This window comes from Talaromyces amestolkiae (assembly GCF_001896365.1).
Source record: "Talaromyces amestolkiae strain CIB chromosome Unknown scaffold15.1, whole genome shotgun sequence".
Taxonomy (NCBI): domain Eukaryota; kingdom Fungi; phylum Ascomycota; class Eurotiomycetes; order Eurotiales; family Trichocomaceae; genus Talaromyces; species Talaromyces amestolkiae.
Genome location: NW_024468051.1, coordinates 713,587 through 732,314, shown reverse-complemented (window position 1 = coordinate 732,314; position 18,728 = coordinate 713,587). Strand labels below are relative to the sequence as shown.

General features: G+C 46.7%; 6 protein-coding genes across 6 annotated transcripts; 3 read left to right on the top strand and 3 right to left on the bottom strand.

Annotated features, from left to right (window-relative positions):
* Window positions 1-444: 444 nt before the first annotated feature.
* BHQ10_007466 (uncharacterized protein) lies at window positions 445-2,625 on the top strand (the record flags this gene model as incomplete). The annotated part of the gene is made up of 1 exon (XM_040880164.1): window positions 445-2,625. One exon carries the CDS (start codon window positions 445-447, stop codon window positions 2,623-2,625), a length of 2,181 nt encoding a protein of 726 aa, XP_040735969.1.
* A 440-nt stretch (window positions 2,626-3,065) lies between these two features.
* BHQ10_007465 (uncharacterized protein) lies at window positions 3,066-6,727 on the bottom strand (the record flags this gene model as incomplete). Its single annotated transcript, XM_040880163.1, has 3 exons — window positions 3,066-3,657; window positions 3,710-6,610; window positions 6,663-6,727. 3 exons carry the CDS (start codon window positions 6,725-6,727, stop codon window positions 3,066-3,068), a joined length of 3,558 nt encoding a protein of 1,185 aa, XP_040735968.1.
* Window positions 6,728-7,777: 1,050 nt separating this feature from the next.
* Window positions 7,778-9,119, bottom strand: BHQ10_007464 (uncharacterized protein; the record flags this gene model as incomplete). Its single annotated transcript, XM_040880162.1, has 4 exons — window positions 7,778-7,792; window positions 7,846-8,270; window positions 8,326-8,931; window positions 9,020-9,119. 4 exons carry the CDS (start codon window positions 9,117-9,119, stop codon window positions 7,778-7,780), a joined length of 1,146 nt encoding a protein of 381 aa, XP_040735967.1.
* Window positions 9,120-12,019: 2,900 nt separating this feature from the next.
* On the bottom strand, window positions 12,020-13,855 carry BHQ10_007463 (uncharacterized protein; the record flags this gene model as incomplete). The annotated part of the gene is made up of 1 exon (XM_040880161.1): window positions 12,020-13,855. The coding sequence occupies one exon, from the start codon at window positions 13,853-13,855 to the stop codon at window positions 12,020-12,022; it is 1,836 nt and encodes a 611-aa protein (XP_040735966.1).
* Window positions 13,856-14,536: 681 nt separating this feature from the next.
* BHQ10_007462 (uncharacterized protein) lies at window positions 14,537-15,750 on the top strand (the record flags this gene model as incomplete). The annotated part of the gene is made up of 2 exons (XM_040880160.1): window positions 14,537-14,830; window positions 14,896-15,750. The coding sequence occupies 2 exons, from the start codon at window positions 14,537-14,539 to the stop codon at window positions 15,748-15,750; spliced, it is 1,149 nt and encodes a 382-aa protein (XP_040735965.1).
* Window positions 15,751-16,461: 711 nt separating this feature from the next.
* On the top strand, window positions 16,462-18,722 carry BHQ10_007461 (uncharacterized protein; the record flags this gene model as incomplete). Its single annotated transcript, XM_040880159.1, has 3 exons — window positions 16,462-17,366; window positions 17,473-17,595; window positions 17,642-18,722. 3 exons carry the CDS (start codon window positions 16,462-16,464, stop codon window positions 18,720-18,722), a joined length of 2,109 nt encoding a protein of 702 aa, XP_040735964.1.
* Between the last annotated feature and the right edge of the window lie 6 nt (window positions 18,723-18,728).

The window sequence follows — 18,728 nt, the reverse complement described above, 5'->3', positions numbered from 1 at the left end:
GCAACTGTGCTCGGATATTTGCGGTTATCTTGGGTACAGTTACAGCGGCGTCGAATACTCGACGTAAGTATTGTTGCTTTTGCCATGCAACCGGGTTTCATAACGACCGCTGATATTGAGATTGGTTCTAGTCATTGTTTCTGTGGGAATGCCATTTCTAGCAACTCCGCTAAAGTAGCTTCTGCTTCATGTCACTATGACTGTGGTGGTAAATCTACTGAAATGTGCGGGGGATACGATGCGTACGCTGATTTCAAGCAAAACGGACAAGACCAGAAGCTAGTGGCTAATTATCGAATATCTAGAATCAATATTTATGAGATATCCAATCCCAATCCTCCCACAGGCTATCTACCAGCTTGCAGCCTCCCTCCTCTCTGCACTCAACAAATTTGCAACACTTCACTCTCAACAGCCGACAGAATCGCAAGCTTGATCTCCGACATGACCGTAACCGACAAAGCCGCAAATCTAATTAGTCCCGCCAAAGGACTCCCAAGCATAGGCCTACCATCATACCAATGGTGGAGTGAGGGTCTGCACGGCATCGCCAACAGCCCTGGTGTCACGTTTCAAACCCCTAATGGCTCCGATTTCAGCTACGCAACCAGCTTTCCCATGCCAATTCTCATGGCCGCGGCTTTCGATGATGATCTGATTTCGAAAGTAGCTGCCGTAATCGGCAAGGAGGCTAGGGCGTTCGCTAATGCTGGTATGGCCGGATTCGATTTTTGGACGCCAAATATCAATGGGTTTCTGGATCCTCGGTGGGGAAGAGGATTAGAAACGCCCGGTGAAGATATTTTTCGTATACAGAATTATGTGAAACGTCTGGTTCCCGGTTTGCAGGGAGTGAATGACAGGGACAGTGTGAGGCAGGTGATTGCCACTTGCAAGCACTATGCTGTCTTCGATGTCGAGACGGATCGGTTTCGTAAGAACTACGACGTAACACAACAGGATTTGGGGGACTACTATCTCCCCGCTTTCAAGACCTGTGTCCGAGATGCGTTTGCGACGAGTATCATGTGCTCATACAATGCTGTCGATGGTGTTCCAACGTGTGCGAGTGAATATTTACTCCAGACGCTTCTGAAAGACACATGGAACTTCACAGCGGATAACAATTACGTCGTCTCCGATTGCGACGCTGTCGAAAATATCTATGATGCCCATCATTTCACCTCCAGTATAGAGGGCGCAGCGGCAGTTGCTCTTAACGCTGGAACCGACCTGAACTGCAACGGCGCTTATAAGAACCTTGTTGAATCCGTGGCCGAGAATATGACGACGGAGGCTACACTGGACCGGTCTTTAACTCGTCTCTATCACGCTTTGTTTAGCGTGGGATATTTCGATGGTGCTCCGGCATGGGACGGTCTGTCCTGGGCCGATGTCAGCACTGCTAGTGCCCAGGATCTTGCGTATCAAGCTGCTGTTGAGGGCATGACGCTTTTGAAAAATGTTGACGGAGCAGCGCTTCCACTGGATGTGGCGACATTTTCGTCAGTTGCACTAATCGGGCCGTGGGCAAATGCTACCACGCAGATGCAGGGAAATTATTATGGTGTGGCTCCATATCTGATCAGCCCTTTGCAGGCTTTTGAGAATAGGTTCAAAAGTGTATTGTATGCGCAAGGAACATCAATATCTGGATCGAATGATACGGGCTTCTCGGCAGCGATCAAAGCGGGACAGTCCTCAGATATTATCGTCTACATGGGAGGCATCGACACGACAGTAGAAGAAGAAGGAATGGATCGGACATCAATAAAATGGCCTGGGAACCAGCTTGACTTGATTTCGCAACTAAGTTCGCTCGGAAAGCCTCTAATTGTTGTCCAATTTGGAGGAGGCCAAGTTGATGATACAGCTCTACTACAAAACCCCAACGTTAGCGCTATCATTTGGGCCGGATATCCCGGTCAAAACGGTGGAAATGCCCTATTAGATGTTTTGTCAGGCGCGAAATCGGTTGCTGGCAGACTACCTGTGACTCAATATCCAGCTGATTATACAAGCCAAACCAGCATCTTCAATCCTGCCCTGAGACCGAACGACACATTCCCTGGTCGCACTTACACATGGTACAGTGGGGAAGCGGTGATTCCCTTTGGCTACGGACTACATTACACTAATTTTACATTTACCTGGAAGTCAACGCCGAAGTCAACATATAGTATACAAGCTTTGATAGAACAGCAATCTAATCAAGGTGGATATCTCGAGAATGCAGATTTCGCAAATTTGTCAATCGCTGTCAAAAATATCGGGGGACACGCAAACATGGCATCAGACTACGTCGCTCTCTTGTTTCTCTCATCATCTGATAATGCCGGCCCATCCCCAATTCCCAAAAAGTCTCTCATCTCTTATACTCGTGCCAGCGCTATTCTAGTCAACCAGGAGCAGGAGCTCCATTTGCCAATCACGCTAGGTTCACTTGCCCGAGCCGATGAGAACGGCAGCCTCACTATATATCCTGGCGAGTACATTGTAACTCTCGACACTGACGCGCGATTGACTGCCACCTTCCGATTGACTGGCAAAGCTGCCATTATCGAAGTGCTTCCTCCCCAGGCGGCAGAGTATAACTATACCATACCAGTATATCGACAAGCCTGATTAGCCTCTCTCATCACACAGATCATGTGAAGGGAATAGGCTTAAACCGGTTGGACTGGATGCAAGTAAGAGATAACAGACACGCTACCTAGCTGCGTTCCATAACAAAACAAACTTAAACTCCTTAATATAAAGAGTCTCCGGATTCCAAGTTTCGAATATGTACCGTATATACCCTAATAATACTGTCATGGAGCTTCATTGGCGAACACTTTATTCAGCCCATATCACAACGAAAACCCCAGGAAGCCGACTAGGGCCGACAATAGTAGCGCCGTATCAGGGATATGGCTTTTGAGATGTTCTCGAATGTATGGCACGGATACCACAGCTTTGCCGCCTGTGTTCCATTGTAGGATAAGGACCGAATCAGTCTGTCTCGGATCGCCATCGTCCACTTGTTTCATCCATGCTCTATTACAAGAGACTATCGAGCCCGATCATTTCTCCACAATATCCTTCCCTTCAGAAAGACTCCGTAACATCTCCTTCAATTGTTTTATTGGGGCAGGCTTGGTTAGAAACAAGTCCACCCCGCTCGCCAGCGCCTCATGCTGTGTATTCGCTGACAAGACAGCGGTCAAGGCAATTATTGTTGTTCGCGGTCTCTTGCTGCGTCGCTCGAATTGACGTATCTCGCGTGTTGCGCTGAGGCCGTCCATGACCGGCATGGATACGTCCATTATCACCGCATCGAATCTTTCTTTTTTGAACTTTTCCAGTGCTGCGAGTCCGTTGTCTGCGGTCTCATAAGCAAAGCCTGTCGCTTTCACGCACATTTCGATGACTTTGAGATTGACCTGGTTATCTTCCACTAGTAAGATCTTTCGTGCTCCTGTGTTGTTTTCTGTTTCATTTTCTGTAGAATTCACTTCTGTTTCTGCGGATCCGTTCTCAATTTCCTCTTCTTGAATTGAACCATTCTCTATAGTCGGGGAAGGTGAAGAAATAGTTTTTGGTCCGGATTTCTCGACCCGTGCGGGAGCACTCAGACAATGTCTGAACACCGTTGCTAGTGTTTTGGGACTCACCCTAGTTTCAATGTTAGTTGCATTTTGTCATGTTACAGAAGCAAACAACCTACGGCTGTGTAAGGAAGATGACTGAATCTTCTATAGTCTCGTTGGTTGCCTTCCAATTACTTATCCGCTCACTGAGCACGATTAGCGGGTAAAATGGCCGAACCTCTCCTGAGTCCTTCTCTTTCGGATCCCCTGAACGCTGGTCGTAGTATGTGCGATATTCGTGCTCCGTAACAATAGCAAAGTCTACATTTTCATGACCATCGTGTTGATCGGGAGTCACAACCTGTAGACCAAACCAGCTGGTCGCCATGCGCCCAAGGCTTGTCAACATGCTATCGAATAGATTTTGGTCTATATCCGTGTTTCCAAACTTTGAGCTTCGTGTGAATAAGGAGATCGTCTTGCCTTCCAATTCTTTCTTCAAAGAATCATTATTGTTAGCTTCGGGAGGCACTGAATGCTCTGGTGGGTCGATGGGCAGAACAATATCGACATCCGTTCCCTTACCAGGCTCACTGGCGATTTCGATTGTCCCATTCAAAGATTTCACAATCTGGTGTACCAAATGTAGTCCCACTCCGAGCCCAGGAGCTGTCGCATCTTCCTGATGAAAAGCTGTGTACAGATGATTCAATATAAAGTCCTTGGATATGCCACGGCCAGAATCGCTAAAGGTCATCCTTATTGCCGGGATAGGTTTCTGTCCATCCACTCTCATTTCGTCTTTCTTCATAAGTAGACGTATATAGCCGGATTGAGTATATTTGAGTGCATTCCCAAACAGGTTCATGACGACCCGCCTCCAGGCACCGGCATATATGCTGTGGCGCCAACTCTCAAGCCACTCAATGTCTACAATCGTCATCAGCTGTCGATTTGTATCAGAATCTTGATCACTTGTTTGATTTCGTTCAAAAGCGCCCCCTTTGGCCTCCCGGCGTTGATACTCAATGCCGGCAAGGATGCCTTCCACGACTTCCTGCACTAACACGTCCAGGTTCTCATCTTGTTTCAAGCCAGACGTAGCAGGCTGAAGCTCCAATAGACCTTTTTGGCTGGAGCTTTCTGATGTAGGATGTTGTCGCGTGAGAGTTTTGATCTTAGCGTAGTCGAGGAGATGGTTCAGGGTATCTAAAAGAGTTCGACCGCAGCTGTACACTGTTTCCACGAGCGATCGTTGAGCATAACCACTCACGATATCCTGTAGAAGCTCCACAGAACCGAGGAGGCCGTGAAGCGGCGACCGTAATTCGTGGGAGATGGACGAAATAAAGTCTCCTTTCGCACGAACTGTAGCTTCAAGGTCCAGCCTCGACACCTCTGCCATAACAGTATTGCTAAAGGCAGCCAAATATGTCAGATCCTTTGGCTCCGACAGCACCCTGCCTGGGTCATTCGTCCACACAAGGTTGACGGTGAAATATCGACCACGTTGAAAGTCGTAGATTGGGTAAATTGCGATGCATCGCGCATCTGGAAGGACCTCCATGAGCTGCTTGATGTCCATAGTCTCCTGCTTGACATTGATTTCGTCCGTTTTGCTGGTTGGTAGCTCCCGACAGCCTGTCACGGAGTAATTCAATTCATCCGACGCGCCCTCATAACTCAAGGAGATAGAGCCATCCGGCTCGATGTGAAAAATTTTTCCATGAGGGTACTGATCAATTAGATGGCTGATGAACGATCCGTCCAGAGAAACATAGTGGCTGTCTTTAAGGTTAACGCCCCCTTTTGATGTTGAAGAGGTGTAGTGACCGAGGACGAGACTCCGACTTTCACCATTGTCGTCCGATGAGCCGAAATCAGGATTTGTCGCCTGCGGAATGTGCTCTTCGCTGCTGCCTTTGCGGTCTGCAGTTTCAGCATTGTATGCGTCTCGCTTGTAGTCAAGTTTGTTAGATCCCACTGTCTGACGACGAGTGTAGACGCTAGCATCAACAAACATGACGCCCTCTAGATCCAAAGCTTGGTAGATCATTGCAGCAGCGCGATTGACAACAGACTGAACATGCGACGGAGCTAATGACTCTTTCAACTGACTGGTGGTTGGAGAGAGTGCTGGTCGTCGTTTACTTTCCTGAGCCTCTGGGCCGTCCTCGAGATTTGGTGACGCACCTTTTGATTCTTTTCCTTCTTCGGCAAATTTCCGAATTGGCGACTCGACCTTGTTCTTTCCATCCCTCGACTGCTTCTGTTCTTGCGTTTCCGGGTTCTCCTCTCCGTCCATCCCCGAACTTGAAATTTGCAATTGCTCTAGTCGCTTGTTAATATCGTCGGCCTGGTTTTGGTACCCTGTATCCGGTGCCTTGTTTCTGTCAAACTCGCTAGAGTCTGACTTGCCCTTGACAAACAATCCGAGTGCGCGTACCATCTTCTCTTCTCTGTACTCCTCGCGCATTGCTCGTTGTGAAGACAAATAATCCATGACTGTAGCCGCCAATTGCGAGAGGAAATCGCCCTGTTCGGCAGAAATGCCATCTCGTGGCTTGTCATCGAGCACAGCTACAGTCCCGATGACATAATTATCGGGCGACCGAATTGGAGCAGAGACGTAGAACCTGTTGTGCGGACGGTGGGTTACGGACCAGTGGTCGCGAAAGCGTTTATCCTGGGTCAAATCATTCACAACAAACAATTCCTCTTGACCTTCGACAAACGATTTCATTGCGCGGTAGCACATGGTGCTCTCCGGGGAGGAGAAGCGGCCCACACCCATCCATAAGCCATCAGCTTGTTCTCGATTGTTCTCGCCTCGCAGGTTGCATATCGGTGTGGCCTCTGCAATGATATATTGGGTTTGTTTGTCGAACAGAGAGATCATGGACCGTTGAGCGTTCATGCGCAACGCACCCAGCTGGGCGAAGACGTTAAGGACACTGTCTCGCGAGGCATTGGGGGAGCTGCCGAGGGATTCTTGGGCGAACTTTTCGGAGTTGGAGAATCCCCAGTAGGGGAGGTATCTATAGAATATCAGATCCCGCGTTGATTGGTCGGAAGTAAAGGAGGGCTTACAGATGTGTTTCGCGCTGGCGAGCGCCTTCAGGATTGTAGGCATATTTGCGCGCGCGACCTACCATTGTGTGCAGTTTGTCGTGTAGAAGTAAGATCAATGGATAAGATGAAAGGTCTGGTGGTTGAGAGTTGGTTAGGGCTTATGAAGACCTGGTCGCGCTGACGTCATCGTGGTCTGACGTAGCGACGCTTCTACTCCAGGTTTTGCTCAGAATATCCTGATCAGTATAACTACCCGAGACTTAATGGAAAATAGTTCATCATAGTGACAGCCTATAAGCCGTTATAATGCTATCGACTGTTCTAGAATTCAATTAAGGTGGCAGATCTTCCCATATATATAGGTCATGCATCTAGACCTTTTAACTACGGAGATATATTAACATGGGGACACATCACTCTAAAATATGACCAAAGTAATTTATTCATTAAATAAGCATTTATCAATCATTTAACTTTATACTGACTTTGCTATTGATATTATGGATGCCATTAATACGGCGAAGCCTTCTGTTGAAACCAGTCAGTGACCATAACGGTCCCAGGAGTACCTAACGCGGGCCCCCCCGAGGAGGCTCGGTCACCCCCCGACAGGGGTAGTTCCCCTGCATTGTCAATTGGATATACTCAAAAGAGCTTATAAGTGGATTGAATTCCTTTTACAAATAGTACGTCCTCAATATCTATCGAGCCTCACTGCTTTTCAAATAGATCGACATGGTCATCCATTGAGCACCATCGTCTTAAACTCGAGCTTTTTTTCCAGGGCACAGACGATTCATCTTTGAGACATGATACCATGGTGAGAGTACAAAGCATAGTTTTAGCGTAGGAACAAAAGCTCCCAGCTTTTCCTCTTATCCGTTTCTAACCTAATGCTGGAAAACGAACCGCCTGCACGGTTTTATCCTTCTCAGGCGGAATCTCTGTTGAGGTGTAACTCCGAAAAGACAAACTAAAGGCTTCTTTTAATAAGTGCAGACTCCCAATCAACCCAATTCTGAATGGATCTAGCTAGATTCTCCGAATGCAATAACCGGTCCTCGAACTGTTCTTCCTCGGTATGTAACTCAAGAGGAGCGCTTTGTGAATGCTTCAGCGAGAAATATCTCTTTCTACCACCCGAACTCCTAGATCAAGATCAATGCCAGCCCACAACCTTATAATATAGAAAATGACTTACTTCGGTATACAACGTTATTGATGGTCCGTTATCATATATTTTCTGGGCCACGGCTTTCCGCGTAGATGCAACCAGCTCGACAGGGCCACATGCACCCACGCCGATTCGGTCTGTGGGCTTGCAGGATTCAACGCAAGTTATGACATGGTTTTCAATGCTAGGGCGGCCTGATCGTATGGAGTTCGCGAACTTTGTATCCGGACTCGTTACAGCCACGGGCGATAGCGGTCCTTTCTCTACTTCGCCCATTGGCACTTGATTTCTGATCAAGTCTGTCGATAAGTTGGTAGATGTGGTCGAATTCTTCTCTACCAACTCTGGTGATACCACCAAGTCGCCGGTCTTTTGTGTCACATAGAGAAAGATTCGCACATTCGGGATCTCTCCCAGTTGACTGAGCTCCTGGTCAAACCACTCGAATGATGCTGAAGGGGTGAGTAAGTATCGTGTACAATTATGTGCAACAACAAAAGTACGTACACGTATTCTTTACCACCCAAATGAAATCAATCATTTTTGTCATATTCAAACTCTGGCATTTCTTGACGATATCAAGCGCAACTGCAAACGTGAAACTAGCGCCACTACCACCTGCGATGAAAAGGAGACGGTCGAACTGCATGAAGTCCGCCACTTGGCCGTACCCTCCATCCAAGGAACACCGCAGCTGAGTCTCTGCTACTGCTGGTGTGGTCTGGGAGCCTTTGGACACTTCAGCCAAAAGATCCTGCGTGAACCCGTCGTGAACGCGGACAACAAATTGAACTGGGTCTTGGGATACAATCGTGAATGGATGAGTCTCTACCAACCGAATCCCGGGGATCCACAAGTAGGCGTGTGAGCCTGGCGTACTCCGTATACTTCGGGAGAGGGTGACTCGAATGGCGTTGTTGGGTAGTGCAGTAAGCGTTGCACGATTACCGGGGAAGTACCAACACAATCTCAAGAAACGAATGATTCTATCAGAGACCCACAGACAGGCCGTTGATATGATGATAGCCACGGTAGATTTGGTCATATCTGGGCGATGGAGCGCAACTGTGATCAGGATGAGAATGAACAGAATGATATGGATGAGATAAAACGCTAGAGTGAACAGGATCAGTCTTCGTAAATGAATTGAAAAGCCAAGGATACTTAAGAGCCAACAAAAATGACAGAAAAGACTACTCACCTTCGTAGAAGTTCTTTCGTATCCAAGGAAAAGTCGAAACGCCGATGATCACCATAGCCAATCCGGCAATTCCACCAGCGGTATTTGCTGTCAAACGCATCTCATCCAGGTTCTCAGTCTCGGCCCATGCTTTCAGGTATACAATTGCATGGCACACTGCTGAAACGATGCATGTATATCCTGCGGTTTTGTGTAGCGGACGCAGTTTTTCGTATGATCGTCCGCTTAGTACAGCCAATGGGGTGTTTCGAAGGGCAAGAAATACGAGTAATACAAGATTTGCAACGCAGATCCTAGTATAGTTAATGAAAAGTGGCTTTACAGGCTCGTGGTGAAGATGGTAGGTGAGAGACATACCAGCCGAGACGTTTACCAACCTAGAAGTACCAAATAATTAGATCCAATGCTGACTCGAAAGGAATATGAAGTGAAGAAGTGGTGTTGACAAACAAACTTATGACTGCTTAGATCAACTTTTGTCAATATCAAAACGATGTTGACTATCCAGTAGACAAAATACACCATCCAGTGGCCGATCTTCTCGTTGAGGATACTTGTGCCCAGGAACCGGCGTATAGCCCTAATTAGCAAACCAGAAGACGTTAGCCATACATTCACCAAAATTCAATGTCTCTAGAAAGAACTCAAGCCTGACAATGTTGATTGAGATTATGGATTATAAAGATGACATACCGTAAGTGTTTTAACAGCATGTTTGTAGCTAAACCATTTCGAAACGAAGATTTCCGTCTATACATCACCCATATTACATGGACCCAATGAAGAATGATAAAACAAACCATAATTCCTCCCATGGCTATCGCAAAGTACTTACTTGCCCAGACATTGTTTGTCTGCGTCGCCGATGATTTACTCATGATTTACCAAAAGACAAGTTGGTTTGCACGTAAGAGGGGACAATAACAGAATTGAATTCAAGGCAATTCGCACAGGCAGCATGAGGGGCAGAAAACGTTAAGTATTTATGGAAGATTTCTTGTAATATGATCTTCTATCCCGGTCATAGCACACTAAGTAAAATAGAGGGCGTGAACAACTCGAGATAAGCCTGCTTGGCAACCACTGAGTGGATATCCCTTTCTTCTTGGGCCTCGAATCAAGCAATACGAGGAGTAGATGTTACGTTACGTGGTTGTTGATTTGGTAGCGGTGATTCCCACATGTGCAACGGGTGGATATTCCTCAAAGTACAATGCTACCGGCATATCTTTCTTCAATGTTGTTGATTGATGACCAAGTTGTCTCGCCCAAGCGGTCACCAGCATCGGAAAAAAAAGTCTTTCTGTTTTTTCTACCTCCCTCGAGATCATGTCGATCCATGGATTTGATCAAAAAAGCGAAGACGATCAGATTACCCCTGCCTGTTTTGGAACCACAAGCCCTATACCCACTATCACATAGGCGAGCCAATGAAGAGGTTGACACAAATCAGATAACCGATTGATAAGATGATCAGGCCTTCATTCCCCACTAATGAAATACGTAGTATTTACCCCTATGACACTCACATGAAAATGTAATCTCAAGGAAATCTAAGCCTCATGCAACATTTAGACACTCGTGCAGCTACCCGGTGAATTAGAAGATATTATTACGGACGTTGCCAAGTCAAAGCAATCTACGGAGGAGTCTGGCTACTCAGTTACAACTGTCACGTATACCATCATCCGAAGGGTGGATCGTCACAGTGTATTGACTATATATGGTAGGCGAAGATCGGGATGTCTACATTCCGGTTCAAAGTCCAAGTTGGAATGGCGTAATCGGAGAATATGTTCGTATTCGCATCCAGATGGAATTTTGACACCAAAGAGGTCCAACGGTGTGCTCGGCTATGTACCTTGCCCCTCCGATATGGACAATGAAAATGTCATAGGCCGATGTAACCAACCTTACAGCCAGGTCTTGAGGTAATTAGATTTTGTAGACCTAGAAGATGGCTTCGTCACTAAGTTTGTGAAGGCTCATTACTGTATCGCAATGGTCTAGTCATATAGGCCGGTATTTTCAAAACCACTGTTCCTATCTCGAATAATAAGCTATACCAAGCATGCACTGTATACTTAATCAGAACTTGGCATTAACATCCATATCAGATATATCCAGTTACAATTGGATTATATGTCATTTGGAAGAAATCAGAAACCTACTCAGCCGATAGAGATTGTAAGAAACACTTCAAGTACAAATGTCAAAATCGTTTTGGCTAGCTAGCGTGTGTGTGTGTCTCGTGGACTCCTTCCAGTCCGGGTCATGTACCAGCGTCGAAAATTTTATCAATCTTATCAATCTTTTACGTACTCGGCATTCAGCATGCTTCACCGGCATATGGAAGCGTACTGTCTAAAAGTAGACGGTCAGCCTCTATTGGCGGTCCTGACATTTCCACTCGAAAAAAAAGTTGAACAAGGTGGGTAGTGAAAACGAAAATCCTTGAGGTATTTTTCGTCGATCTTTCAATACAGTATCGCCTAGTACTTAGCTAGTTACAGCCTTAAATATTATCAATCTTATCAATCTTAGGTTGTACTCGGCGCAGTATGTCTCACTCGCATCTCAAACGTACTATGTAGTGGTAGCCAATCCAACACATTCGGGTCCAGAATCCACCCTTATTATGTTTTTGTGATATCGGATTATAGATAGATTTGGGAATAGCTTTACGCTAAGAGGTGCTCCTCTAACCGAGTTGGCATGATTTGCCGAAGATTTCCATGGTTATTGCCAAACGCATCTGAAAGTTGATGCCGAATTTACACCTTGTTTTCAATTGTTTTTTCTTTCCAGGTGGTTTCCGAACTGAATTTGGCAAGGATCAGGAAAGTTTCATGTATCTCGTAAAGTTGTTTACACTAAGTCTAAGTTAAATTGTAACAGGGTACGAACGTTCGAATACGAATAGTAAATATTCATCATAAAGTACATCGTCATATTGAATAGATCTAAAATGCAGTAAAGTTATTGCGTGTGGTATCAGCGCTAGTCGCGATATTCTGGGGTTTCCTCACTTCCATCCAAGCCCGATTCTGTCATGGTGAACTTGAGGTCCGAGACGCCATACATCGAGAGGAAAACCATGCCTAGGACGGCAGAAACACACGAAAACACGAGAGCCACAATGCCACGCGCGGTGAACCCGGGCGGAATGAAGCCCGGTGGTGTGTTTTGACCCTTCAGATCTAGATAATCCTTTGTGTTGGCTGCCGCGTTACCTTCATAGGCAACGCCGCCGGCCTTGCAAATGTCTATGTGGTTGTCGGGAATATCAATCTGTTGTTGAATCTCAAGCGGCTCCGTAACAAAAGTCATGGCCAGTCCTTGCATCAGATGCCAGTCAATATGACAGTGAAAGAACCAGACACCCGGGTTATCAGCCACGAATCGAATCACGTAGTAACCACCTGGAGGCAGTACGAAGGTGTCCCGTCGTGGAGGATACGTCGGAAAGGTAGCATTTGATGCGTTATAAGTGGCAAAATCAGTGCCATCAGAATAATCATAGAAATTTTCGCCATATGGTGGGTATCGTTCCACCATCTGAAAGTCATTGCCGTGGAGATGGAATGGATGAGTGCCAGTGTCTTGATTGCTGAGAACGATCTCCACAACGTCGAACTTGTCTAGCACGATACTATGCGTGTAATCTCCATAAACCGCTGCGTCTGTTGCCAAGTCGCCTGCTGATTTCACGGTGTACAGAGTTGGGACTTTCGGTGCGACATAACTGATATTGTTGAGGAGCGCATACGGCTTGCCATTATCCAAATTCTCCATTACCACAGTAACCTCGATTGTCTTGGTTGGATTTTCGTACAGCGGTACACGATCATATGGCACAAGTTGAATATCATCAAATGGATAGATTTCAGTCGAGTCGGATACTGTTATGTTGACTTCATCGTGTGGAGCGCTGGCGTTGTATTCAAGCCAGTTCGTCTGGTTGAGTAAAAGATCGCTTGGTATAGTATCGAGTAGAGACGAGTCAGCCACCATCACCATGCCGTAATTTCTGTCGGTCGAGTTCTTCATGGTTACTAGGACCGAGTAGCGTTGGGCGACAGACAGATACAGGGAATCTGCCTCTGTCTCGTCGACATAGATGCCATCGATTTCGACAATGCGCATTGTATGGTCTTCAATCCAGAAGTACTGACCAACGAATGCTGCTGTATTGATGAGGCGAATTAAATAAGTCTTCCCGGCTTGCACTGGGTAACTCTGACTAATAGACTCGTTGAAAAGAAATGATTGTGGGATTGGTTCAGCTCCAGTAGGGTTGTACAGCGAGAAAAATGAGCTCTTGAGATCCATTGTCAACTCGTGATACCAGTCACTCATGGTGAAGACCAGCTCTTCATCGTAAGCATCATAAAAATATGATTCCGTATCGTGTACGACGAGGGCCGCTCGATATCCATCCGGATAGCAGGCGTCAGTATGGCAATGATACCAATAAGTGCCGTTTTGATTCACTGTAAAGTTGTACGTCATGCTAGAGCCGGGCATCACAGGACATTGAGTCACCATTGAAGGCCCGTCCATCTCGCTGGTGCCGTTCTGATACATGCCGTGCCAATGGATTGATGTGCTCTTATCCCCGAGTCCATTGTACATATTGACCACGATTCGATCTCCTTTGTTCACATTGACAACGGGAAGAGGCCATTGGCCGTTGATGCCAACAACCTGACGGTCCGCAAGACCATCGGGATTAGCTGTCACCCAAGTAACATTCCAGTCGAAGGTGTGCGTTTCGGCATGGCTACAAGTCAGGAGCAAAGGGAGAACTCCCAGAACGACACCGAAAAACCACATGGCAAAGGGTGTATGAGTGACTTGAAGTGTTGAGAATTCTGAAGCAGAAAACGTTGGCGTGAAGGTCGGTTTCGTCCAAACCTTCTACGAGAACCCCTGCTATCTTGCTGCCAGTGTGATCAAGGATAAAAAGTGGATTGGGCCACCTACATGTCGGCGCCGGTGCGACTTTTTCACACCGGCAATCGTTACCCTTTTTTCGGTCCCATCCTTTTGTTTTTCCTCCCCTCCCCCCCCCTCTCTCTCGCTAGTAACGAGCTCTCCGCCAATAGATTGACTTGAAAATTGCTTGAATTTACTAGTGGAGTAATGCTACGTAGCGTGCGTAATGTTAGATTGATAAGATACGAGTAGCGTCGTAAGATTGATAAAATCCCTCACGCTAAGGCTTCGACATGGGTCTCTTCCCTCCGTATCAGATCAATCACTGGCCTTTTACAGGCTCACACCAAACTTAGCATATTTAGTACGTTGGGGCTTGAGCCGACTGCTCTACTCATGTTACGCGCATCCACATTCCACCTTGTTTGTTCGCACGTGAACTCAAAGCGAGACCGGCTCAATTTTTACGAGAATAAGCAAGCCATGCCGCACAATAAATAAAAGACATGGCAACAAGGAGAAAACGTTCCTTTTCCAGTCATTTTCAATCATTTACTTTCTACTTTCCGTCTTGCCAACATGGTTAGCGTTTTCGCCGCGCAAGTCTTCTTCATTGTCTTTCGAGAATGTCTCGAGGCATTAATCATCGTTTCGGTGCTTCTGTCTTTCCTCAAGCAATCTCTCGGTCAGCCGGGCCAGGATCCGACCATATATAAACGACTGCGAAGGCAGGTCTTTATGGGATCTATTGTGGGAGTTTTGGTTTGTATATGTATCGGCGCTATTTTCATCGGTCTGTTTTACGGCTTGGGTCATGATGCGTGGTCCAATTCGGAAGATTTATGGGAGGGTATCTTTTATGTGATTGCCACAGTGAGTCCGATGTCCGAGAACATTGTATGAATGAAAAAAGCAGGACTGAGTCCGAATTCCACTAGGTCATGATCACCGTTATGGGACTCGCCCTCCTCCGCATCAATAAAAGCAAGCAGAAGTGGCGCGTCAAGATTGCCAAGGCACTTGTTGAGAAGAAAAAGGGCAAATCGCGGTGGATGCGCAGTGACTGGGGACGGCGATATGCGATGTTCATCTTACCATTCATTACGACGCTGCGTGAGGGTGTCGAGGCTGTGGTCTTCGTTGGCGGCGTTTCCCTTGGATATCCAGCAACGGCCTTCCCCATCCCCGTCATCACCGGTATAATAGCTGGACTTCTCGTAGGCTGGCTCATCTATCGCGGTGGTAACGCAATGTCGATCCAAATATTCTTGATCGCTTCAACCTGTGTGCTATACCTTATCGCTGCTGGCATGTTCTCCAAGGCCGTTTGGAGTTTGCAGTACTATCAATTCGAGCGCGCAGTGGGTAGCGATGTGTCTGAAGAGGGCTCCGGCCCAGGGTCATACAACATCCTCGAAACCGTGTGGCATGTCAACTGCTGTAACCCCGAAACAGACAATGGATGGGATGTATTCCAGGCTATTTTGGGTTGGCAAAATACTGGCACTTATGGCTCTGTTATCAGCTATAACTTGTATTGGCTCTTCATCATTCTTTGTGTCTCATGGATGATGTACGAAGAGAGAACCGGGGCTGTTCCGCTGACAAAACGATTCTGGGCCTTGCTGGCTCGTGTACCGGGACTCAAAGGTCTTGCCAACAAGAAATTGGAGGCTATGAATACCAGGGACGACAGTGCAGTGCGCCAGATAAATTCGTCCACGTTCCACGAGTCAGCACCGGTGGGTGTCGAGATGGTAGGACCCCAGAAAGTGACCGAACTAGCCGACTAAGGACGACTACAAGCTTAAGTTAGCTATATGTTGGAGAATAGTCCTTACAGCCTTTCTCTCTGGTGTACCTAGGGACATAAACAGGCATAGAAATCGATGATGTCGATGTTTACTTTTTTATCAAGTAATATCCAAGTCTCTGGTCATTGTAGTATAATCATCGCTTACCATTGTCACCGGTGTGGTTTCTACCATTCCATATCCAGGATGCTGTAAGACGTCTCCGAGGGCGCACCGGTCGATTGGCTTGTGAGTGCTCCCGGTTTCGGATCGTATGGGCTCCAAATCCCAAAATTAGAGCTAGCAAGCAGAGTAGTAAAATTTAGCGTGGTGACGTTTGTCACAAATACTCGACAACCGTGTCAAGACGTGCCTATGTCACGCCAGCCTTCGCAGTAATAAACACGGCCCTCGAGGCGGAAGTGGATACTAAAATTCCTTCTCTGACATTCAAGCTTTGCACTTTCAAAAGCGAAGGAGTGGATCACACACATTCCACACTACAGATAATTTCCCAACGCTCTCAGACCAATGAACGCTGCCATCGGCCGAACCCGAATACGGAGATTTCTCTCTTTATTTTCGTCTTAATACCCACTTGATTGATACTGTTACAAGTTCATACATACGCTCTGAACACTCTGCTTTGGTAACGCGCCGATCTACGAGGTAGCCTTCATTATACCAACAAGTTTGCGCCTTCTGCATGAAATGACTGTTCCAGATTTCCCGTCCAGTCAGAGTGTTGCTTTTCGGCAGAAGAAACGAAAMCCCGCCAGCCGGCGTACACTCAGCTGCTACCTCTGCCGAAAGCATAAGCTGAAGTGTGACCGCCAGATTCCCTGCCAAAGTTGCATCAGATATCAAAGAGAGGATCAATGCAAAGAAAATCCAGCGCCATCTGCTTCGGCGCGCGTTGCGCCACGACAATCGCCTCCAAGCATTGCACCCGGATGCTTGCCGGCGTCGCCGAAGCCCGGAGGCAGCGACTTCATGCTAGAAATTATGAGTTCCCCGACCAGCTACTCAGTAAAGCAAGTTGTGGAGTATTCTCAATTACATACTCGTCTAGATCCAGCACATACAAGAATATTTCTCCAATCACGTTTTACGCTGCCCGTCCTGCTGCCCCATTCTACGCTTGTTTCGGGTGAAGCAGGCAATTCACAACCCCAAATATCTCGCTATATCGACTCTAAGTTATTCTGGAAGGTGCAGTTGGCCTCGCTTCTCCCACCTCGAGAATTATGCGATGGTCTCATGTCATATTACATCGGGAATATTGACCTCATATATCACGCCATTCATATCCCGAGCTTACAGCAGCAATACGATGCATTTTGGTCGCTGGACGCTACTGAGATTGATCTCATATGGCTTGCACTTTTGCTAACAATTATCTCCTTGGCTGCGCTTATGGGCCCTCAAGAATACCTGAGTATGTTGGGAATGGAAAAGTCTCTGAATCGTGACTGGGCTCATGTCTGGCATCAAGCATCTCGTCAGGCGCTTTATGCTGGTGATTATGAACTGAAACCGACTTTAACGCAGCTGCAAGTGTTTTTGTGTACTCAGACATACTGGCTAGAAACTAAGCAACATGAGATATTGAACTCGTAAGTAAACTCTCCCTGCTGATTTCTCTTTCAATCTCTTAATTGGTGGTTTACTTTTATTTTTTCATCTTGTTTCTTGTTAACACGAGTCTTGGTGATGAACTAGAGCTCTCGGCCAAGCAGTACGAAACGCTCAAGCTATGGGACTAGATAAGAATAACCCCGGCAAAGATCGTCTGGATACCGAACTCAGGCGTCGTATCTGGTGGGGACTCATAGTTGATGATTGGTACGTGATTTGTCTTATTCAGGGTTCAGTTCTAACTTCTACATAGTTATCAAGCTATGTGTCTGGGGCGTCCTCCGCTAATTCACCCTTCATCTTCCGAGGTACCCATGCCGGCCCATTGCAATGACACCGATGTCACTGCAACGTCCATCACGCCACGTCCCATTGAGGAAATCACCGACATGAGTGCAGATATTGCGCACATTGAGGTTTATAACATCTTTCGTCGGATCTTCGAGAATAATGGTGCTTATACTTCTTCGTATGAATATATCCGGTCAATCGATCGCCAGATCCAAGACGTCGTATCACGATTTCCGTGGTACTTTCAAACCAATAACGAAATAAACATTGGCCACATGTCAAGCATGAATGTCATTGTGTGGCAGCACAATATTTTGCACCTTGGAATTTGTCTACAACGTATTCGACTGAACAGACCCTTTCTCCACGCGCGCATTGGCGAATCGTGGCTTGTTTGTGCAAAAGCCGCGCAAGACATGTTCGTTCCGTACCGGCGAATGCGTGAGATCAACGTTGCTGGATTTTTAAGATCGCAACGATTTACAGCCCTTGAATATCAAGTCTATACAGCTGCGGTAGCAGTGGCCGCTTTTTTGCTTGTGGAGCGCTCCCTGCCGGGATTATCATCGCATTCGATGATTCAAGATATTCAGATGGTAATATCGGACCTGGAACAAGTTGATCTCAGACCCATGCTAGCCGATGGAGTCAAGGTGTTGCGAAAGATGCTTGATTTGTTTGAGCATGACCAGGATAGAGACTCACAGGCCCGCACCTCGTTAGTCAAGGAAATTGCGTCGATATTTGGTGGCGAGGAGCTTGCAAAGAAGTATTTGAAACGGTCTGACGATGATACACTTGGCTCTACTAAGGCTACACACACAATTCAACCAGTCACAACGAGGGAGCCAGACTTGGGACATATCAGCACTGCGGTTCCATCCATTACAGACCATCCAGGTATTGACATTGATGATTTTCTCATGGCTGTCAATGATTCTACATCTATCGACTTTGAGGTTGCATTAGACATGTTGAGCTTCGACCAGTGGCTAGACTATCCGATACTTGATGACACAGATGCGCAACTTGAACAATGGTAACAACGG